Here is a 23,455-nt window from a genome sequence, read left to right on the forward strand (position 1 = left end):
TGAGAAATAAATTATAATTTGAAGATTGAAAATATGAGTGATAAGACTACAACTCTTTCTTTCCCCTCCTTGCCTCTTTTGACCTCACCCTTCCCCAGACCCCTCCCACTCACAAGGCAGGCAATACGCTTGACCTCATCTTTCCTAGAGGCTGTTCTCCTACTAATCTCACTGAAACCCTCTCCAGGTCTCTGATCACTACTTTGTCCCCCCCCCCATCTCTTCCCCTGTATCCACTTCTAAAGCCACTTTCTATCACTCTAAATTTCAAGCTTTTGCGCCAACGGTCCACCTTCTCCTCCCTCTTTAATCCTCCACCCCCTCCCTCTCCTTGGACGACTGTCAGCCACCTTGAAAAGAAGGTTGGAAGGTTGACGGCATCTGCTCGTCATTCACTCTGCCTATTGAGTCCATCCCACTCACACTGAACTACCCTACGCTTTGACCTCTCTCTCCCCTCTCTCTACAGATGAAATCCTGCAACTAGTGAGGTCTGGCTGCCCGACAACCTGCCCGCTCGACCCCACCCCCCTCCCTTCTCCAGACCATCTCTGAAGACCTTCTCCCATTCTTCACTACCCTCATCAACTCATCCCTGACCACTGACTGCGTCCCCTTCTGACTTCAAAATGCCCCGAGCCGCTCCCCTTAAGAAACCAACATTTGACTCCTCTGTCGTCAAAAACTACAGACCAGTACCCCTGCTTCTTGTGCTGTCTCTGACCAACTCTCTCGCTATCTCTCTCAGAACATTCTCCTTGACCCTAACCAGTCAGGCTTCAAGGCGGGTCACTCAACCGCGACCACTCTTCTCTATGTGACGGAGGCTCTCTGCATTGCCCGCTCCAAGACCTCTCCGTCACGGTTGCCAACTCCACAGTGACCCCTCCCTAAGTGCAAAGGACCTTGGCGTGACCCTGGACAACATCCTGTCGTTCTCTGCAAACATCAAAGCAGTAACTCGGTCCTGCAGGTTCATGCTCTACAACATCCGTAGAGTATGACGCTACCTCCCCGCTTGTGCCATCAAACCCATGCAACTTATCCAGAGCGCTGCAGCCCGCCTGGTGTTAAACCTTGCCAAGGTCTTCCATGTCACCATGCTCCTCAGGACACTCCACTGGCTTACAGTCAAAGCTCACATCCACTACAAGAACATGGTACTTGCTCCCGAGTGGCGCAGTGGTCTAAGGCACTGCATCTCAGTACTAGAGGTGTCACTACAGACCCTGGTTCGATTCCAGGCTGTATCATAACTGGCCGTGATTGGTAGTCCCATAGGGTGGCACACAATTAGCCCAGTCGTCCGGGTTAGGGTTTGGTCGAGGTAGGCCTTCATTGTAAATATGAATATGTTCTTAACTGACTTGCCTAGTTAAATAAAGGTTAAATAAAATAAAAAATAAAATACGGAGCAGCACGAGGAACTGCCCCTCCTTACCTTCAGGCTACGCTCAAACCCTACACCTCAACCATAACACCCCCTTAGTAGTGCAGACTTTGCTGATAGAGGCTCAATGTACTTACTATGACTGTAATATGTGGTTGTCCCACCTAGCTATCTGAAGATGAATGCACTCTCTGGATAAGAGCGTCTGCTACATGACTAAAATATAAAAGTAAAAGAAAACATTCACTGAAAAGCATTCTAACATCAGTAATGCACCAAATGCATGAACCTGCCCCTTGCACAACGCATCTCCGGGGGCAAACTACAGTTGAAGTCAGAAGTTTACATACACTTAGGTTGGAGTCATTAAAACTCATTTTTCAACCACTCCACAAATGATCTTGTTAACAAACTATAGTTTTGGCAAGTCGGTTAGGACATCTACTTGTGTCATACAAGTCATTTTTCCAACAATTGTTTACAGACAGAGTACTCCTCTTATAATTCACTGTATTACAATTCCAGTGGGTCAGAAGTTTACATACACTAAGTTGACTTTGCCTTGAAACAGCTTGGAAAATTCCAGAAAATTATGTCATGGCTTTAGAAGCTTCTGATAGGCTAATTGACATAATTTGAGGTGTATCTGTGGATGTATTTCAAGGCCTGCCTTCAAACAGTGCCTCTTTGCTCGACATCATGGGAAAATCAAAAGAAATCAGCCAAGACCTGAGAAAAAAATGGTAGACCTCCACAAGTCTGGTTCATCCTTGGGAGCAATTTCCAAACGCCTGAAGGTATCCCATTCATCTGTACAAACAATAGTACGCTAGTATAAACACCCTAGGACCTCGCAGCCATCATACTGCTCAGGAAGGAGACACATTCTGTCTCCTAGAGATGAATGTACTTTGTTGCGAAAAGTGCAAATCAATCCCAGAACAACAGCAGACCTTGTGAAGATGCTGGAGGAAACAGGAACAAAAGTACAGTGAGGGAAAAAAGTATTTGATCCCCTGCTGATATTGTACATTTGCCCACTGACAAAGAAATTATCAGTCTATAATTTTAATGGTAGGTTTATTTGAACAGTGAGAGACAGAATAACAACAACAAAAAATCCAGAAAAACGCACATCAAAAATTTTATAAATTGATTTCCATTTTAATGAGGGAAATAAGTATTTGACCCCCTCTAAATCAGAAAGATTTTTAGCACCCAGGTGTCTTTTATACAGGTAACGAGCTGAGATCATGAGCACACTCTTAAGGGGAGTGCTCCTAATCTCAGTTTGTTACCTGTATAAAAGACACCTGTCCACAAAAGCAATCAATCAGATTCCAAACTCTCCACCGTGGCCAAGACCAAAGAGCTCTCCAACGATGTCAGGGGCAGGATTGTAAAACTACACAAGGCTGGAATGGGCTACAAGACCATCGCCAAGCAGCTTGATGAGAAGGTGACAACAGTTGGTGCGATTATTTGCAAATGGAATACTTATTTTCCACCATAATTTGCAAATAAATTCATAAAAAATCCTACAATGTGATTTTCTGGATTTTTTCTCCCTCATTTTGCCTGTCATAGTTGAAGTGTACCTATGATGAAAATTACAGGCCTGTCATCTTTTAAGTGGGAGAACTTCACAATTGCCCCCTGTACATGCCCGTCTGAAGTTTGCCAATGAACATCTGAATGATTCAGAGGACAACTGGGTGAAAGTGTTGTGGTCAGATGAGACCAAAATGGAGCTCTTTGGCAACAACTCAACTCGCTGTGTGTGGAGGAGGAGGAATGCTGCCTATGACCCCAAGAATACCAACCCCACCCTCAAACATTTACATTTACATTTAAGTCATTTAGCAGACGCTCTTATCCAGAGCGACTTACAAATTGGTGCGTTCACCTTAAGACATCCAGTGGAACAGCCACTTTACAATAGTGCATCTAAATCTTTTAAGGGGGGGGGGGTGAGAAGGATTACTTTATCCTATCCTAGGTATTCCTGAAAGAGGTGGGGTTTCAGGTGTCTCCGGAAGGTGGTGATTGACTCCGCTGTCCTGGCGTCGTGAGGGAGTTTGTTCCACCATTGGGGGGCCAGAGCAGCGAACAGTTTTGACTGGGCTGCGCGGGAACTGTACTTCCTCAGTGGTAGGGAGGCGAGCAGGCCAGAGGTGGATGAACGCAGTGCCCTTGTTTGGGTGTAGGGCCTGATCAGAGCCTGGAGGTACTGAGGTGCCGTTCCCCTCACAGCTCCGTAGGCAAGCACCATGGTCTTGTAGCGGATGCGAGCTTCAACTGGAAGCCAGTGGAAACATGGAGGTGGAAACATTATGCTTTGGGGTTTTTCTGCTAAGGGGACAGGACAACTTCACTGCATCAAAGGGATGATGGACGGGGCCATGTACCGTCATGTCTTGGGTGAGAACCTCCTTCCCTCAGCCAGGGCATTGAAATGGTTCGTGGATGGGTATTCCAGCATGACAATGACCCAAAACACACAGCCAAGGCAACAAAGGAGTGGCTCAAGAAGAAGCATATTAAGGTCCTGGAGTGGCCTAGCCAGTCTCCAGACCTTAATCTGTTGGATCCTGTATTTTACATTATAGCCATTACCATATATATGATTGAATATTATCTGCTGTTGGCTTGTGTGGATGTATGTATGTGTTATGCAACATAGCTGACTTGAAACATTGTTAAACGTTTCAAGGCCATGGGCCTTTCTCATGATGGAAAAGTAGCATGAAGACAGGAACTGTTCAATGAGTTGGGAGGGGGGCACATTCAGAGCGGGGTGTTGCGAGAACAAGCGGCCTTTTGTTAGATAACAGGAGCCAGGTGCGAGATAACGGTATGGAGCATGAGAGCCTGGATGTTCTTCACAAGCAAGTTACATCTATCAAAGAAGCGCCAAGAGGCGGGGACCCGCCTGAGCGCCTGCAATAGTCTGAGCAAGTTTAAACCACGCCCAGTCTCTACTGTGATAGGCCAACAGACGGGTTGGAACTATGTCTATCACAGTATAAAGAATACTGTTTTACATACGTCTTGTCAGTTCTCTGTTCTGCCCTGCGTGGTATTACAGTGAGCCAGTATATACGAAAGTTGCATTTGCCATTTATTACTTAGCTAATAAAAAATACATAGTATAAAATCGGTGACTCATTGTTATATTTATCCTGATACCAGATTTGAATTTACGCAACCCTAAAATTTCCATAGAAAATCTGTGGAGGGAGCTGAAGGTTCGAGTTGCCAAACGTCAGCCTCGAAACCTTAATGACTTGGAGAAAATCTGCAAAGAAGAGTGGGACAAAATCCCTCCTGAGATGTGTGCAAACCTGGTGGTCAACTACTTCTTTGTCAGTATGCAAACGTACAAAATCAGCAGGGGATCAAATACTTTCGCCCCCTCACTGTATCTATATCCACAGTAAAAACGAGTCCTATATCGACATAACCTGAAAGGCTGCTCAGCAAGGAAGAAGCCACTGCTCAAAAACTGCCATAAAAAAGCCAGACTACGGGTTGAAACTGCACATGGGGACAAAGATTGTACTTTTTGGAGAAATGTCCTCTGGTCTGATGAAACAAAAATAGAACTGTCTAGCCATAATGACCATCGTTATGTTTGGAGGGAAAAGGGGGATGCTTGCAAGCCAAAGAACACCATCCCAACCGTGAAGCACGGGGGTGGCAGCATCATGTTGTGGGGGTGTATTTGGCATCATGTTGTATATGTATTTGGCTACGGTGTATGTAAACTTTCGACTTCAACTAAAACTAAATGTCCTTAGTTCAATCAAAAAATTGTGTATACGTATGTGTAGTTTTATACAGGCAAAGTGTGTCTAGGATTTTCACATTGCCTGGAAAGGACCCATCTGCACTGTCTTTGATGATGTGGACAATTGAATAAATTGGGGAAGGGCACAATGTATGGAACATCAACCTACAGACACACAGTATACTAGGCTAGCACGTGTAGGCTACATCATAATTTAATATTGAACTGGACAGTAATGATTTTGATTTAGTATGCTGTCGATGGAATATTTGCAATTTATAAAGGGGGTTCTCTACTTTGATAATAATATATATTGGTTTCTGATTAATAAGAGTAGAATCACCACCGTTGACACTGGATTTAATTGCGCAAGCACTACTGAGCTCATGGAAGCTAGGCTACTCTATGTGATTCATTCTCTGCACGTTCTCTGATCCGTGTGACGCTGACCGTGGTCATTCTCTGCACGGTCTCATCTTTGTGATACTGAGAGTTCTCTATCAAATGCACATAAAACATCCATCAATCACATTCCACAACAAGATTACGAGGTTTTAAGCCACATATTTGTTAAAAACTGGTTACAACTGCACAAAGGCTCAGAGATTACATAGGTTATGTAATAACAAGCTAATACAGTATTGTGAAAAACAGTCAGTTCTCGCGATGGGTGTATCTTCCATCTTGCCACGTTCGAGCGCTGACGTAAAACGGTTATGTCTAGATGGGATACGGCTTTTGTCAAATGAATGTCAAAAATATATTTTTTGCATTTTTAGCTAACCCTAACCTTAACATAAGTATCCTAAACTGCTACGTTAATTCTACTAACATGCTGCGTAAGTTCTTCTAAAAAACTGCCGCACACTAGGAGCTCAGATGCAATAATTTAATAAAATAATAACCAACGTTTCGACAGACAAGCTGTCTTCTTCAGCGTAGTTCTCATAACCTACGAAAAGTCAATTTTGACAAAAGCTGTATCCCTTATAGTTAAAACCACATAAAGCGGGGATAAACAAGGCGGTTCTAGCCTGCGGGGGTATCCCAATGACTGTATCCATACGATTGAATAAGACAACCACCTCTGAAAGCGAATTGGACGAGATTTTCCTTTTCTCCGCCCACCTTGTCTTCGTGAAGCTCGCACTGGCTGAGGGCGCATTCACTAAACAGTGGACGGGGTTGCTATGGGCTTCGGGTTATGAGGGCAGAGATTTGATTTCTATTGGGCCACCTTTAGTGCAAGAAATTGAGATTGAAGCTCGTTAATTTTGAATTTGCACATTTCTACTTGAATTCAAGCAACTTCGAATAGCCATGGCCCCGAAGAAAAACGCACGAGGACACAAAATGAAAGGTTCGTAATTTTAGTAGTGGCAGTGGTGCATGGAACCAACCTTCACTTAGCTGCAGAATGGCTTTAAAAGTTAATCGGGGGGCAATATTGACATTTTCATTTAAGCATTGCAAGTTAGCCTACAACAATACGATACAACAAATACAATAAATAATACGAAGCCTATAAAACTGGACAGTATGTAGCATAACGTCAACAATATACCAACAAAGTAAGCCAGCATTTGTGCCCCTTTTTACGGAACCATCAACTGTACAGTACATTGTTTCGAGTTATAGTAAACAACACAAACAGTGTCTCTTTATATCCAGATTTCAGACGCTTTCCCTATCTTACTATACATTATACATACTATTCATAACAGGGCATTTGTTCGATTTGAACAATGTTCGTGCAATTCGTCAGGTTGCAAAGAATAGTTTGCACGACCATAGCCCGTGCATTTTAGATTGGCTATGGTATCTGTAATCATCTTGTGCTCACGTATGACAATATGTGTCATTTTACGCAGCGAGACCAATTACAATATCAACCTCGTAGACTTCAGCGGAAACCGCATCAGTTGCGTGTATTGTTCCCCCCCATTTACTTTTCCTTAATTTCTCCCAAGTGCTCACGTGTCAATAGTGGGAGAACGTGGGAGGGGTTACACGTGGCTTATATCGTCACTGTTGCGAACCAGGACCCATATGGATCCCTTTGAAATTATATAGACACCCCTTTTTCTCATCGCAGGACCGCTCCCCAAGTTATCGAGATGATGAATTATATTGGCATGGGCTAAACTCCCTGCTTTAAACTGTCTAAACTATTGGTTTCAGGGCAGACTGCAAGGGGGTGCTTGTACAAGTCATGCTAAATATTGGGCCCCTTTTCAAAAACTCCAGTGTCATTGTGACACGTGTCCTTAGAAAAGTTTACCCGAAATGTTATTGTATTTTTAAAAAATAATTATATTTAACCTTTATTTAACCAGGCAAGTCAGTTGTTTTTCGTAGACATCTAGTTATTGTAGACTTATATAACCTTAGAATGTGTTGCACAAAGGTAAGTAGATTGTGGCAATCTTCTGTTACTATCAGTGTTTCAGTGCCCCTCATTTTTAGGCTACTTCCATAACTAGTTTTTCTTATTCATCTGATATAGAACGCAGCATTTATACCATGTTTTGTTACACTTTCAATAAGATGATAATCATCAGGCCACTATCATGCAAATCGATCATATCGGTGTGAATATTATGGTTCCTGCCATAAGGGAACGTTTAGAAGTCATCAAGTAAGCAATTGCAAACTTTTTATCAACTTCAAGTGGTTGCAAATGAGTTGAAAGTACACACTTTGCATGTTATGCATGATCAAACGGTGGTTGTATTAATAAAAAGTCCTTTGGAACATTATGTACTGTTCTTATCGGAGCGTTTCACAACTCAAGGCTCCTCCCCTTACATGTATGTTGAAGTTGTACAGGGGCATATTCATTAGGTGAACTGTTCAGGAAGTTGCTGATAGAAATGTAATTTGTAGAACTGACACTATTCACTATTCAACAAGAAAGACGCATCTGTGATACATTTCTGTTAGTTAACATGGGTTATGTTGCACCCCCCCTGAACAGGCCTCATACTCACTTCCCAACATCTGATGACTATCAACTGCGTGCCTATAGCTGCCGAGTGGCACAGTGGTCTAACAGGCTGACTACACCTCTCGTGTCGAGTGCGCAAGCATTGCAAAATAAAATTTGAAATCTATATTATTCAATAATTGCACCCACACTGCTCACACGCACCAACGAGCGTCTGCGTTGCCAAGGGCTAAAATAGAAGTCAGTTCTATTTCTGACGCAGATTGTGCTGCAAGTCCTGCCTCTCCCATCTCCTCATTGGTTTATAGAAGCAGGTACCCACGTGCCATCTCCTCATTGATTATACCCACGTGGCTGACTGAGAGACAAACGAGGTCAGTGACGGTAATCCACCTAATTTATGAAAGTTGCCAATCTCAATATAAAGTCAAGAGAAGAAAAAGCCTGGAAGGAGGAGAGATGGCTAGAAACGATTCGGTTGACCGTTTTATGTGTGAATTAATTGGTGGAGTAGAGGACCTTGTGCATTTCAGGTAAAATAACAACTCAAATGTTTATATCCCAGGACAAATTAGCTAGCAACAGCAAGCGAGCTAAATAGGACAAATCAGCTAGCAAGTGCAAGCTAGCTAGCTAAATTGCCATAAATGTTTAATGCTTTTCGACCTGTCCCCAAATTAATATAATTGAACCTGCTTGCCGTGATCGCATTTTGTGTGGGGGGACAAAATACATTTATGCACGATGGGGCATGATGGGGCATGCGCGCAGCTGGGATTGGGTTCCGTGTAAGGCACTGCATCTCAGTGCTAGAGGCATCACTACAGACACCCTGGTTCGAATCCAGGCTGTATCACAACCGGCTGTTATTGGGAGTCCCATAGGGTGGCGCACAAATGGCCCAGCGTCATCCGGATTTAGCGGGTGTAGGCTGTCATTGTAAATAAGAATTAGTTCTTGACTGACTTGTCTAACTAAATAAAGTTTACATTTAAAAAATCATTGAAAGCTATAGGGACTTATTGATGCCTCAACGTGAAAGCTATTTCCTAGTTTCCCTTTCAACATGCTGCATTTATGTAATAATACAGAAGAAGTATGTGGAAGTCAGTTACTACTGTATGACCAAAATATAAAAGCAGCTGTTCCTTTTGATTCTGCATCCTTTCAACATATTGTTTGTTCAGAGGTTGGATTGTCATTGATATTCTACACAGTGTTTCTATTGACATGCCATATTTTAGTATGTCTTGTCATATTATTATTTATAAACAATGAATTTGCTCCCTCCAGCCTCTTCTCTCAGCCTGATGGTTTAATTGGACGAAGGCCACAGAACTGGTAAAGGCAACAACTGACATGTGACCGTGTGTGTTTTCTTTGCAGTGTATCTCCCACCCCCCAAACTAAATACTATTCTTAGTTAGGGAATAATCTTGCATGTGTGGGTTGAGCTTGTTTGTAGGGGATGTTGTTTTGCTTGCCTGTTCTGCTTTGGATTTTGCACCGAGCTGTACAAGAGTTGTAGGACTGAAAATGTTGTATAACTGATGAATGAGGGTTGTGAACATTTCGCACATTCTTGTCAACTATGCGGAAGTTTTTTTGTTTGTTGCTCTCACTGATCCTTGAGTTCATTTTACTGCTATTGAATTGATGGCACCGAAGTATCAGTATTTGAATAAGTCAATTTTCCCACTTTATTACTAGAGTCCTTTGTACAGTATGTGGTCCTGCTGCGTCTCAGAGACCGGACTCTGTTTGTTCAGTTTGCACTATGGTTCTGAATGTCTTTGTTCTACAGACGGACACAAGCATGTCTTTATGGAGAGTCAGTAAGGTGGTTTTGAAACGATTTAGGCTAATTGCTTTTAAATTGTTTCTGGCGCTACATCAGCGAAAAAGCTTCATTTTAGATTTCAACTGAGCATCATAGTTCATTTCCTGATGCTCCCACATAGTCCATAGAATGCTGTTATGTTACTGGTAATGTGAGCAGTATCTCTAAAGGTCACTTTGGTTATGAAGGGAGGCTGGTGTGTTGGCCCTATGTGCTTGAAGGAAGTATTTAGCAGTATCAAATCAAATGTTATCTGTCACATGCGCCGAATACAACAGGTGTAGATCTTACAGTAAAATCTGACTTACAAGCCCTTAACCAACAATGTCGTTTTAAGAAAAATAAGTGTTAAGTTCAAAAAAATAAATAGATAAGTTCAAAATAACCAATAGTTAAAGAGCACCAGTAAAAAAACAGTAACGAGGCTATATACAGGGGGTACCGGTACAGGGTCAATGTGCAGGGGCACCGGTTAGTCGAGGAATTTGAGGAGGGGGACGTGTAGCCATTTGATTAGTTTACCCTGTATCTTTCCTGTATCTGGTCTGGGAGTCTCTTCCACTCCCCTTTCTGTGGACTTGGTAACTTGTGACTGGCCCTTTTAGCCAAACCATGACAGTGTATGAAGTAACCAGGTGGTATTAGTTGGGAAACCAAACAGATCATGATTAAATCAAACTGGCCTTGTGTGAGAGCCAGGGGGTGGGGGAGTCGAAGAGCCAGGGGGTGGGGGAGTCGAGGACGGTGGTAACATTATCTTGTCAATGTGACCACATGCACCAACTTAAGTCCCTAAAATCGAGGTGTGTGTGTGTGTGTGTGTGTGTGAGAGAGAGAGCATGTGTTTGAAAGAGAAGGGGACTGTGTCAAAGCAGACATTCCACAGGATCCTTATGCAAGCTCAAACAGAACAACATACCCACAAATGACACCAGCAGAGAAAGAGAACAGAGAGAGCGAGTTTCTTACAACTAACTACACAATTAAAAAGGAAGTAACAGTATTCAGTTGGTAGTCTGTCTGTGGCCAGAAACAAGTCTGGCCAGTGTGAGTGAGGGGGGTATGTCTCTCCAGAGAGAGTCGGTAGGGAAGGTTGTAGTAAACGCTTCGGCAGCAAAAATTGGATTGATACAGAGATTAGCATGGCCCCTCTGAAAGGATGACATGCAAAATCCGTAAACGCCTGCACAAATGGCTTAGGGGCTTTAAAACGTAGGTCTGCTAGATTAGGGCTGCAACCTTTTCAGGACTGTCAGTACCCATGTTCCAACGGGGAATGCAAACAGTTTAGACAGTTTGTTGGCATTTATTTTTAGGCTCACTTGGTAGGCTATTTTCATTCTCTTGTAATCTTGTGAAGGCTAAGTGTTTGAAAATGTGAGCGAGTAGCAAATACCTTATACAAAACAGATGCAAATAGTTTTATTATTGAAAACGGATAGTAAAATGTTTCCTTGTACCTTTATTTAACTAGGCAAGTCAGTTAAGAACAAATTCTTATTTACAATGACGACCTACCCCGGATGACGTTGAGCGCTGCCCTATGGGACTCCCGATCACGGCCGGTTGTGTTACAGCCAATTTATCATCTGCCAATATCCTGTTATTTCTATATTCTGTATCAGCTAAAAATATGTGTATCACTTATACAGTACGCAGGCTTTTAGCATGTCCCCTTTTACACTAGGGCTGGGCGATTTTTATCGAATCAATTTGAATTTATGTTTTCACAAAATATTCCAAATGCCTTGTTTAGCAAGAATAACGTTTTTCTTTCTGTTTTTTTTATGAGCGATTGTCTTGATTGTTCTCATGTTTTCTTTTTGGTCTCGTCTCCTTCGCTTCTTCTGTGCTGTGTGCACCTTCCCATTTACACCAGAGATCTGTATGTAATGAGGTGATGCTAGGGCAGGGCGGTATACTGTTTTTTATGATATACAGTGTGTTTGGAAAGTATTCAGACCCCTTGACTTTTTCCCACATTTTGTTACGTTACAGCCTTATTTTAAAATGAATGAAATAGTTCTTTCCCCTCATCAATCTACACACAATATCCCATAATGACAAAGTAAAAATCCAAACCGGTCCGTGCATCAATACTGGTTGGTAGGTAGGTATTCATTTATTTATTGGAGGTCGGCCGATTAATCGGAATTGCCGATTAATTAGGGCCAAATTCAAGTTTTCGTAACAATCAGAAATCAGTGTTTTTGGGCGCCGATATAAAAAAAATATATATTTTTTTATACCTTTATTTAACTAGGCAAGTCAGTTAAGAACACATTCTTATTTTCAATGACGGCCTAGGAACGGTGGGTTAACTGCCTTGTTCAGGGGCAGAACGACGGATTTTCACATTGTCAGCTCGGGGGATCCAATCTTGCAACCTCACAGTTAACTAGTCCAACGCAATAACGACCTGCCTCTCTCTCTTTGGAAGGAAGCGCTTGTTATGCGAATGCAGTAAGCCAAAGTAAGTTGCTAGCTAGCATTAAACTTATCTTATAAAAACAATCAATCATAATCACTAGTTAACTACACATGGTTGATGATATTACTAGATATTATCTAGCGTGTCCTGCGTTGCATATAATCTGACTGAGCATTCAAGCATACAAGTATCTAAGTATCTGACTGAGCGGTTTTAGGCAGAAGCAGGCGCGTAAACATTCATTCAAACAGCACTTTCGTGCGTTTTGCCAGCAGCTCATCGTTGTGCGTCAAGCATTGCGCTGTTTATGACTTCAAGCCTATCAACTCTCGAGATGAGGCTGGTGTAAACGAAGTGAAATGGCTAGCTAGTTAGCGTGCGCTAATAGCTTTTCAAACGTCACTCGCTCTGAGCCTTCTAGTAGTTGTTCCCATTGCTCTGCATGGGTAACGCTGCTTCGATGGTGGCTGTTGTCGTTGTGTTGCTGGTTCGAGCCCAGGGAGGAGCGAGGAGAGGGACGGAAGCTATACTGTTACACTGGCAATACTAAAGTGCCTATAATAACATCCAATAGTCAAAGGTTAATGAAATACAAATGGTATAGAGGGAAATAGTCCTATAATTCCTATAATAACTACAACCTAAAACTTCTGAGCAAGGAACTTAAACGTTAGCTTTTTTACATAGCACATATTGCACTTTTACTTTCTTCTCCAACACTTTGTTTTTGCATTATTTAAACCAAATTGAACATGTTTCATTATTTATTTGAGGCTAAATTGATTTTATTGATGTATTATATTAAGTTAAAATAAGTGTTCATTCAGTATTGTTGTAATTGTCATTATTACAAGTGCATAAAAAAAAGCAGATTAATCGGTATTGGCTTTTTTGGTCCTCCAATAATCGGTATCGGTGTTGAAAAATCATAATCGGTCGACCTCTAGTATGTATGTATGTATGTATGGTTGAAAGAATTTCAAGAATGTGCGAAGCTGTCATCAATGCAAAGGGTGGCTATTTGAAGAATCTCTAATATAAAACACTTTTTTGGTTACTACATGATTCCATATGTGTTATTTCATAGTTTTGATGTCTTCACTATTATTCTACAATATAGAAAACAGTAAAAATAAAGAAAAATACTTGAATGAGTAGGTGTTCTAAAACGTTTGACCGGTTGTATGTATGTATGTATGTATGTATGTATGTATGTATATACGTATGTATGTACGTATGTATGTACGTACGTACGTACGTACAGTGGGGCAAAAAAGTATTTAGTCAGCCACCAATTGTGCACATTCTCCCACTTAAAAAGATGAGAGAGGCCTGTAATTGTCATCATAGGTACACTTCAACTATGACAGACAAAATTAGATAAAAAATCCAGAAAATCACATTGTAGGATTTTTAATGAATTTATATTTGCAAATTATGGTGGAAAATAAGTATTTGGTCACCTACAAACAAGCAAGATTTCTGGCTCTCACAGACCTGTAACTTCTTCTTTAAGAGGCTCCTCTGTCCTCCACTCGTTACCTGTATTCAAAAGTGACCAAAACATCAGCCAGGAAGCATAGGAACTGAGAAGTGGTCTGTGGTCACCACCTGCAGAACCACTCCTTTATTGGGGGTGTCTTGCTAATTGCCTATAATTTCCACCTCTTGTCTATTCCATTGGCACAACAGCATGTGACATTTATTGTCAATCAGTGTTGCTTCCTAAGTGGACAGTTTGATTTCACAGAAGTGTGATTGACTTGGAGTTACATTGTGTTGTTTAAGTGTTCCCTTTATTTTTTTGAGCAGTGTATATATATATATATGTATGTACAGTGCCTTGCGAAAGTATTCGGCCCCCTTGAACTTTGCGACCTTTTGCCACATTTCAGGCTTCAAACAAAGATATAAAACTGTATTTGTTTGTGAAGAATCAACAACAAGTGGGACACAATCATGAAGTGGAACGACATTTATTGGATATTTCAAACTTTTTTAACAAATCAAAAACTGAAAAATTGGGCGTGCAAAATTATTCAGCCCCCTTAAGTTAATACTTTGTAGCACCACCTTTTGCTGTCATTACAGCTGTAAGTCGCTTGGGGTATGTCTCTATCAGTTTTGCACATCGAGAGACTGACATTTTTTCCCATTCCTCCTTGCAAAACAGCTCAGTGAGGTTGGATGGAGAGCATTTGTGAACAGCAGTTTTCAGTTCTTTCCACAGATTCTCGATTGGATTCAGGTCTGGACTTTGACTTGGCCATTCTAACACCTGGATATGTTTATTTTTGAACCATTCCATTGTAGATTTTGCTTTATGTTTTGGATCATTGTCTTGTTGGAAGACAAATCTCCGTCCCAGTCTCAGGTCTTTTGCAGACTCCATCAGGTTTTCTTCCAGAATGGTCCTGAATTTGGCTCCATCCATCTTCCCATCAATTTTAACCATCTTCCCTGTCCCTGCTGAAGAAAAGCAGGCCCAAACCATGATGCTGCCACCACCATGTTTGACAGTGGGGATGATGTGTTCAGGGTGATGAGCTGTGTTGCTTTTACGCCAAACATAACATTTTGCATTGTTGCCAAAAAGTTCAATTTTGGTTTCATCTGACCAGAGCACCTTCTTCCACATGTTTGGTGTGTCTCCCAGGTGGCTTGTGGCAAACTTTAAACAACACTTTTTATGGATATCTTTAAGAAATGGCTTTCTTCTTGCCACTCTTCCATAAAGGCCAGATTTGTGCAATATACAACTGATTGTTGTCCTATGGACAGAGTCTCCCACCTCAGCTGTAGATCTCTGCAGTTCATCCAGAGTGATCATGGGCCTCTTGGCTGCATCTCTGATCAGTCTTCTCCTTGTATGAGCTGAACTTTTAGAGGGACAGCCAGGTCTTGGTAGATTTGCAGTGGTCTGATACTCCTTCCATTTCAATATTATCGCTTGCACAGTGCTCCTTGGGATGTTTAAAGCTTGGGAAATCTTTTTGTATCCAAATCCGGCTTTAAACTTCTTCACAACAGTATCTCGGACCTGCCTGGTGTGTTCCTTGTTCTTCATGATGCTCTCTGCGCTTTTAACGGACCTCTGAGACTATCACAGTGCAGGTGCATTTATACGGAGACTTGATTACACACAGGTGGATTGTATTTATCATCATTAGTCATTTAGGTCAACATTGGATCATTCAGAGATCCTCACTGAACTTCTGGAGAGAGTTTGCTGCACTGAAAGTAAAGGGGCTGAAATTTTGTGCACGCCCAATTTTTCAGTTTTTGATTTGTTAAAAAAGTTTGAAATATCCAATAAATGTCGTTCCACTTTATGATTGTGTCCCACTTGTTGTTGATTCTTCACAAAAAAATACAGTTTTATATCTTTATGTTTGAAGCCTGAAATGTGGCAAAAGGTCGCAAAGTTCAAGGGGGCCGAATACTTTCGCAAGGCACTGTATGTATGCATGTATGTACACATACACACACAAGTAATGTACATTAGACCTGGAGAAATTTGTCCTTTGGTCTGGAGTCCAAATTGGAGATTTTTGGTTCCAACCGCCGTGTCTTTGTGCGATGCGGTGTGGGTTAACGGATGATCTCTGCATGTGTATTTCCCACCGTAAAGCATGGAGGAGGAGGTGTGATGCGTGGGTGTGTTTTGCTTGTGACATTGTCAGTGATTTATTTAGAATTCAAGGCACACTTAGTCAGCATGGCTACCACAGCATTCTGCAGTGATACGCCGTCCCATCTGGTTTGGGCTTAGTGGGATATCATTTTTTCCCAACAGGACAACGACCCAACACACCTCCAGTCTGTGTAAGGGCTATTTGACCAAGAAGGAAAATGACAGAGTGCTGCATGAGATGACCTGGCCTCCACAATCCCCCAACCTCAACCAAATTGAGATGGTTTGGGATGAGTTGTGCAGCAGAGTGAAGGAAAAGCAGCCAACAAGTGCTCAGCATATGTGGGAACTCCTTCAAGACTGTTGGAAAAGCATTCCAGTTGAAGCTGGTTGAGAGAATGCCAAGAGTGTGCAAAGCTGTCATCAATGCAAAGGGTTTCTACTTTTATGAATCTCAAATAGAAAATATATTTTGATTTGTTTAACACTTTTTTTTGGTTACTACATGATTCAATATGTGTTGGTGTGTCCAAACTTTTGACTGGTACTATATAAAAAAAAGTACAAATAAAAGCGTGAATCAGAAAACCAGTCTATTTTGTGTGACCAACATTAGCCTCATGCAGCGCGACACATCTCCTTCATATAGAGTTGATCAAGCTGTTGATTGTGGCCTGTGGAATGGTGTCCCACTCCTCTTCAATGGCTGTGCAAAGTTGCTGGATATAGATGGGAACTGGAACACACTGCCGTACACTTCAATACAGAGCATCCCAAACATGCTCAATGCGTGACATGTCTAGTGAGTATGCAGGCCATGGAAGAACCGAGACATTTTCCATAGGAAAAATCCCACTCCTCTAACAATAGGGGGAGTCATCCCAAACTCGAGAAGGCCGGTGACACGCTTAGGTCCAAAATAAGCTGATAAAATGCATTGGGCTTATTTTGGACAGATTTTGATGAGTGAAACCTTGCCTCACCTCTTCCTCTCTGTTTATCCCCCCCCCCCGCCACTCCCACAACACAATGAGAGGTCACTTCTTCCTCCCCGACAAAATGTTTTAACTTGCTATTTGCATTTGAGGTTTGGTCCATCAGAATGGGTCATAGGCCACTTGATTTCAACATCTGAACAAAGTGGACAGGCTAGCCTGCTGTTCAACCAGTTGGAGAAGGACAGAACGGTGTGTTCATAACAATTCAGCTGTTCTGCCTTGTTAACTAGCAACTAGATCGAAGTTGGCTAAACTTAGTGTTCATTTTCCATAATGCCAGCTACAAGAACTAAATGTGCTTCATACATGGTGCTGGTTAAAATTGTAACAAAAGGGCATTTTCATGGACAGATTTGAGAGCCAGATCAGTGATTATTGCAACTATTTTGATAAAATAATGTAATTATTCGTGGGTCTTGTGTTTGTGGATAATTTCACAAGCCCTGAATTCATTAGATTATTGCTGACTGGGCCTCCCGAGTGGTGCAGCGGTCTACGGCACTGCATCGCTAGTGCTAGAGGTGTTACTACAGACCCAGGTTCGTTCCAAGGCTGTGTCACAACCGGCCGTGATCGGGAGTCCCATAGGACGGCGCAAAATTGGCCCAGCACCGTCCGGTTTGGGGGAGGGTTTGGCAGGGGGGCTTTACTTGACTCATCGCGCTCTAGCGACTCCTTGTGGGCGCTTGCAGGCTGACCTCGGTCGTCAGTTGAACAGTGTTTCCTCCGACACATTGGTGTGGCTGGTTCCCGGGTTAAGTGGCTGTTAAGTAGCGCAGTCTGGCGGGTTTCAGAGGGCGCACGACTCAACCTTCGACTCCCGAGCCCGTTGGGGAGTTGCAGCGATAAGACGATTTCGAAATTGGGGAGAGAAAGGAGGGTAAAATAGACCCCAAAAATTTATAATAATAACTAAGATTATTGCTGACTGTTTAAAGTACAGTGTATTTGACCTTTAATTGTACAACAAATCTTATTTAGAGAGAACATTTTTTTAAATCTGAATAGCCCATAAGTTTGAAAAGGCCATATTTTACACCCCTGCTGGCTTACCCCTACTCGCTAACCACTAGCAGCCTTAAAACACCTCACTTATTAGCAGTTCATCACATTAGCATTTCTCATATTGTTACACAAAATCAAGATGAACCTTTACCATCATAGTAGACATTGAACATCTATAACCAAACTGGCTAAAACTCTGTTGTTAGCTGACAGTGCTATAGTTAGCCACATGCTAACATTACTAACGTTTTACTAGCCGTAGTAACAGTAAATCCAGATAATTGCTAACACAAACATTGGCTACCATGATCTCCTGCAAGTTATATCGGCCAATAAAGATCAGGCAGTTCAGCAGAAATAAATATCTTGGAATAAACAGTGAAATTAATCTGATTTGGTATTTGAACATTAATTTCTGTAAAACGTGCAGTGTTGGAGTTGTTGTAGCTTGCTCTCTAGCAAGCTTATTCCATCCCCAAACACCTGCTAGATCCGAGTGGGCTAGCTTGTTTTGCATGGCCCGGTGCTCTTAGATAGCCAGCTATTTTTTTATTTTGATCAAATAGGAACATAACTCTATGGACACTTTAGTACCTCCCGATTGGCCAACATCACCGACGCGACCAGCCGGCTGTTCCTTTGTTGATGTCAAAGAAGCAATGTATTGTTGGAGTTTTGATAAATGGAATTTGGATTGCAAAATAAGTGTTTAATAAACAAAAAATAAGCTTAAGCATAAGAATATAATCAATCTATGCTGTTAGATTTGTGGAATCTCTCTCTCGTGCAACCTTTCCTTTTAACATGACCAACAACTTTACGACCAGGGTTGTGACAGCGCATGACATAGTAGTTTGTGTTTTCCTGTGTTTTATATTTTAATGTGATTTCTAGGACCGGGACGGTACCAGTATTGCAACTATTTTTTTCCATGGCAAAAATGATAACACAGAAGCAGAGCTCTCTTTGGTCCTTTCAAAACAATAAAATACTGTATGTTATAGCTTGGAAAATAAAGAACTGTGAGAATTGATGACAACATAATGTTTATTTCCAATGTTAGGGATGTTTTCCTAAAGAAGTCAAATCCGTTTTGTGCTTTGTTTCCTTGCAACGATACTAACAAGTATTGCGATACTAGTATCTCCTGGCCCTGGTGATTTCCATGTGTGCTTGGCAATGTGAGGCCCATTGTGCGTTTTGCTGTGATTTGTGGTCATGTGAGAGTATTCTGGATGAGCAACATTTTTACTTTACCCCCTTTTTCTCTCTTGTGATATCCAATTGGTAGTTACAATCTTGTCTCATCGCTGCAACTCCCCTACGGACTCGGGAGAGGCTAAGGTCGAGAGCCATGCGTCCTCCGAAACACAACCCTGCCAAACCGCACTGCTTCTTGACACACTGCTCACACCAATGTGTCAGGGGAAACACCTCCTGACTGACGACCAAAAGTCAGCTTGCAGGGGCTCGGCCCGCCACAAGGAGTCACTAGAGCATGATGAGACAAGGAAATCCCGGCCGTTAAAACCTTCCCCTAATCCGGACGACGTTGGGCCAAATGTGCACCGCCCCACGGGTCTCCCGGTCACGGCCGGATGTGACAACAGCCTGGGATCGAACTGCGATGCTGTGTCTTAGACCGCTGCGCCCCTCTGGAGGCTTGGATGAGCAACATTTAACACATTGGCAATAACCCAGCTCCTCCCCCAAAATGCACACACTTCTTTGCAGCAGATTTGCTTTGTACTCTACCTATGTCATGTACGTTTGTGAATGACGTCCCTCAATCCTGAGTGTGCAGAGAAGTTTCGAAATGCCTCTACTCTCTCGGAGAGCCTGCTTAAACCGCCCATGTAGGTCTAATGAGTATCCCCCTGGCAGCCAAGCAAAGTCCCTGAATGTCTGCCAGGATTTGCATGGGCTGTGGCCTGTAGCCTTTAAATCCCTCCCCCTCAGCCCGCTCCACCACACGGTAGTGTGTGAATGAGTGTCAGCCAGTTCACTTAGTGAAGCTCTCCCCTTCTCTGCCTGTTGCTGTTTTATTGTTACTGGGGTGGGAGGTAAAAATGACAGCCATTTTTTTACGACCCTTTGAATCCCTGGGGTTCTGTCCTGAGGGATGCCTGATAATGTCACATTGGCATGGCGTTAACACCGCCTCTCCATATCAATGCCTGAATGTCTTCTGGTGGACGAGCAGACAGCTCTAAAAATAGCCCTATTAGCCGGGTTCAGGTCCCATATCAGGTTCCTGCTGAGTTTGCCTTGAACAAATAGAGGAGGGTAGCTGTTGCAAAGGGGTTTGGGGGAAGGATAAGGGAGATAAGACTCACTGAAGCTTTTCCCATTCGGACTGGTCAGGGAGGGTCTGCACGGATGGAAGTGCCGATAGTCAAGCCCACCCCGGTGTTGGAACCCGCGGTGGTTGTCGAACACACAGAAGGTAGATGGAGCGATGTCGTCAGTTAACAACCTTCTTCGGAATGAGGGTTAATTTTATAGACATTGGTTCGACCCGTGAAATGTTCCTTTTTCAGTGATGGTGGACAAACCGTTGTTATTATGAGGGGTGCACATCTGGGCGTTTGTTATACTCAACTGAGGGATGATGTGGAGCACGACACAGCTCTGTCGATAAGGTCATAGGATTGTGCCTCGTTTTTGGATTGGTTTCGGTGCAGATGTGGAACGACTTTATTGAACTTTTGGAAATAAAATCTCAAACTGTAGTGTGCAGATGAGGTTTGCATGAAAGTGAAGTCGAATGACCAATGGGTGCATTGATTATGACTGATGGCATTTGGAGATTTTTTTCAGGACTATTCATATAAAAAAATATAAAGAACTGTCAATGACATAAGCAGGTGCTGTGTGTCTATATATGGTGTCCAATAAGCGTTTCACTGTTACCCTACACTTGTTGATTACGAAGCATGTGACGAATATCAGTTAATTTGATCTGTATGTGTGAAATGGTTTGACCTAGCTTTGGGTTAGCAGACTCTGCACCTGTTCATTATTCCACTGCGGTCTCTTTGAATATACTGTTGTTTTTACCCATACAGTGCTCTGTGTTCAGTGTCAACAGAAACCTGAATGATTACTCCACTGCTTTTGTATTTTTGCCTCTCTGGGGACCATACTGAATTCTGAGTTCAGTTACTTGAAAGCTCTAGGCCTATGTTCAGGCCTCTTGAGGTTTGCAATGTGGCATTCTTAGGTTTTCATGCTATATATAGGCAACATTTTATCTACTTTTTTTTTGTAAGTATAAAAAATGTGGTCAGTGGCTTATGAGATTTCTCCATTCTTACCCATTTAACTTCCCATTTTATATTTCTGACTGCAAAACAAAACAAAAAAATGCATAAGTCATGAGTATTATCGCAAGATATGTCTTTGCCGTCAGCTTCTTTTAACCACAAAAGCTTTCTGATTTCTGGAACATTTAGGCCTAGGCCTGTATTTTGACCACCTTACACCTCAAATGGAACACATTGCATTTGTGTGTGGCTCATGTATACACATGTCTTTATCCTGTATAGTATTAGTTTCAGGTCTGACTCTCTGACTCATCTCCCTCCCACCCACCATCACAGAAGCCAAAGCACAGCTGGCCAGTAAGAATGGCAAGAAGCCTGAGGTATCAGGAGGAAGCTCCTTCTTCACCTGGTTCATGGTTCTTGCCCTCCTGGGCGTCTGGACCTCTGTGGCCGTCGTCTACTTCGACCTGGTCGACTACCAAGGCGTCATCGGTAAGTGACACCTTTAAAGGAGCAGTGCAGTGAAAAATGTGATTTTCCTGTGTGTTATATATATATATATATATCAGTGTATCAGTGTAAGAGCTGTTTGAAAAGACAGCCTGACATGTTTTGGGATATCACCAGGCAGTATAAGTTAATAGACCAATAAATAGTTTGCCCTCCTCTCTGCCAATAATGGCTAGTTTTCAGGTTACATATCCCTACAAATAGGCTCCCCCAATAAGGTCCCTCACTCAGGCCACTCCCAGACAGTCCTAGCAAAAGTCTTGCTTGAGAAATTGCTTTTTTGCTAAGAAGCTGTTTTTGTTTCTTTTTGGCCATTTCAATTGAAAGAAATCAAAGTAAGGTACTTAATTGTAACCCAGAACCCATTTGATATTGAGATAAAAACGGCTTCATTGAACCTTTTAACAGGAAACACAAATGCTACAGTACTGTAGCAGGGCTACATTTCCTGCTAGCTACAGCAGTCTGTCACAGTCAGTTGGTAGAACTTTCAGCCTTTGCTACAGTCATGAATGCCATTGAGGACTAACCCAAAGTGATAATGAGTGCTTTGATGCATTTTAACATTGAACTTTCAACTTCTCAACCATGACGTAGTTTTATCTATAGTGCATGTGTGCACTTGCTCAGTGTGTGGATCTGAATATGTCTGTTTACTAACTCATGTTTGGATCTCAAATTGATAGTTAATCATTTATTAATCTTGCAAATATTTGTATTTCTCCAATGTGAATGTTTTTGTCTGGTCTTAATCTTGCATGCAGCCAATGCAAAGGACTTGCACATTAAGCTCTCTGAGACACTGCAAGGTATGATATTTGCGCCCATGATCATGTCCCCAAATAACCATGAGACTCACCCGCCCTCCAGTCCCAATTGAAATAATCCATTTATTTCCCATACATATCGTCTAATCACTTGCTTTTGACTAAATTCTTATTGCAAGAAAATAAAACATTTTTAAGTTGCATTTGTCATAAAAGAGATTTAACCTTTTTTAGTAGTCACACTATTTTTTTAATGATGCAAAGCTGGCAAAATAATATTTTGAATCATTGCTTCCTTGCTTTTTTATGCTGAGCTAGTCATGTTTATTTAAATAAGACAGTGTGGCTATGTTGTGATAGGGGTTGGAACCGGATCAGGGAACAGTTAATAACGTTCTTTTACGTTCGGGCATTTTTTTGGGGTCCCACAAACGCAACAACTCGCATGTGCCAAAGCCCTCACTCTGTCACTCAAACTTATTCCAGGGTCTGCCTGCCAGCTGAAAATCTTTGCATGCTCTTGTGTGTGTGTGTGCAACTTGCCTCTCCCCCTCCGAAGCTTAGGCTACTGTAACCTGCTGACATTACAAGCGTAGTTCAGAAATTGAGAAGATTTTTAATTAGAGAAGAATGGATTCACTTTTTCAGTGCTAGTTATGGATAATATAGTATCACGTTTCACATTGGATATATTAACTACTACAAGTTGAGACACGTTTTTAATTCTGCACTAACAAGCTCGTTAACTAGCTAGCTCTGGTCCAACTCTCTGAAGTTGAAAGGCATTCAAAGTTCCTCTGTAGGTGTAATTCTGTGGGTCTAATTCCGATAATGCATGTCATAAGATGCCCAGTGCCTCAAGCCAATCCTCCTCCTC

At 42.1% G+C, this 23,455-nt stretch overlaps 1 protein-coding gene across 5 annotated transcripts in view; it reads left to right on the plus strand.

Annotated features, from left to right (window-relative positions):
- Positions 1 to 6,332: 6,332 nt before the first annotated feature.
- Positions 6,333 to 23,455, plus strand: part of LOC115114831 (aspartyl/asparaginyl beta-hydroxylase-like) — a 35,431-nt gene continuing 18,308 nt past the window's right edge. The window contains exons 1-3 of one of the 5 annotated variants that reach the window (XM_065013359.1): positions 6,333 to 6,540; positions 21,638 to 21,793; positions 22,576 to 22,620. In XM_065013359.1, coding sequence (XP_064869431.1) covers positions 6,501 to 6,540; positions 21,638 to 21,793; positions 22,576 to 22,620 — 241 coding nt within the window. In that variant the 5' untranslated portion in view covers positions 6,333 to 6,500. Of the gene's footprint in view, positions 6,541 to 20,313; positions 20,482 to 21,637; positions 21,794 to 22,575; positions 22,621 to 23,455 lie in introns of those variants that run through there. The other 4 variants (XM_065013357.1, XM_065013358.1, XM_065013361.1 and 1 more) reach the window with 4 other exon arrangements.

This window comes from Oncorhynchus nerka, linkage group LG9b, assembly GCF_034236695.1.
Source record: "Oncorhynchus nerka isolate Pitt River linkage group LG9b, Oner_Uvic_2.0, whole genome shotgun sequence".
NCBI lineage: Eukaryota > Metazoa > Chordata > Actinopteri > Salmoniformes > Salmonidae > Oncorhynchus > Oncorhynchus nerka.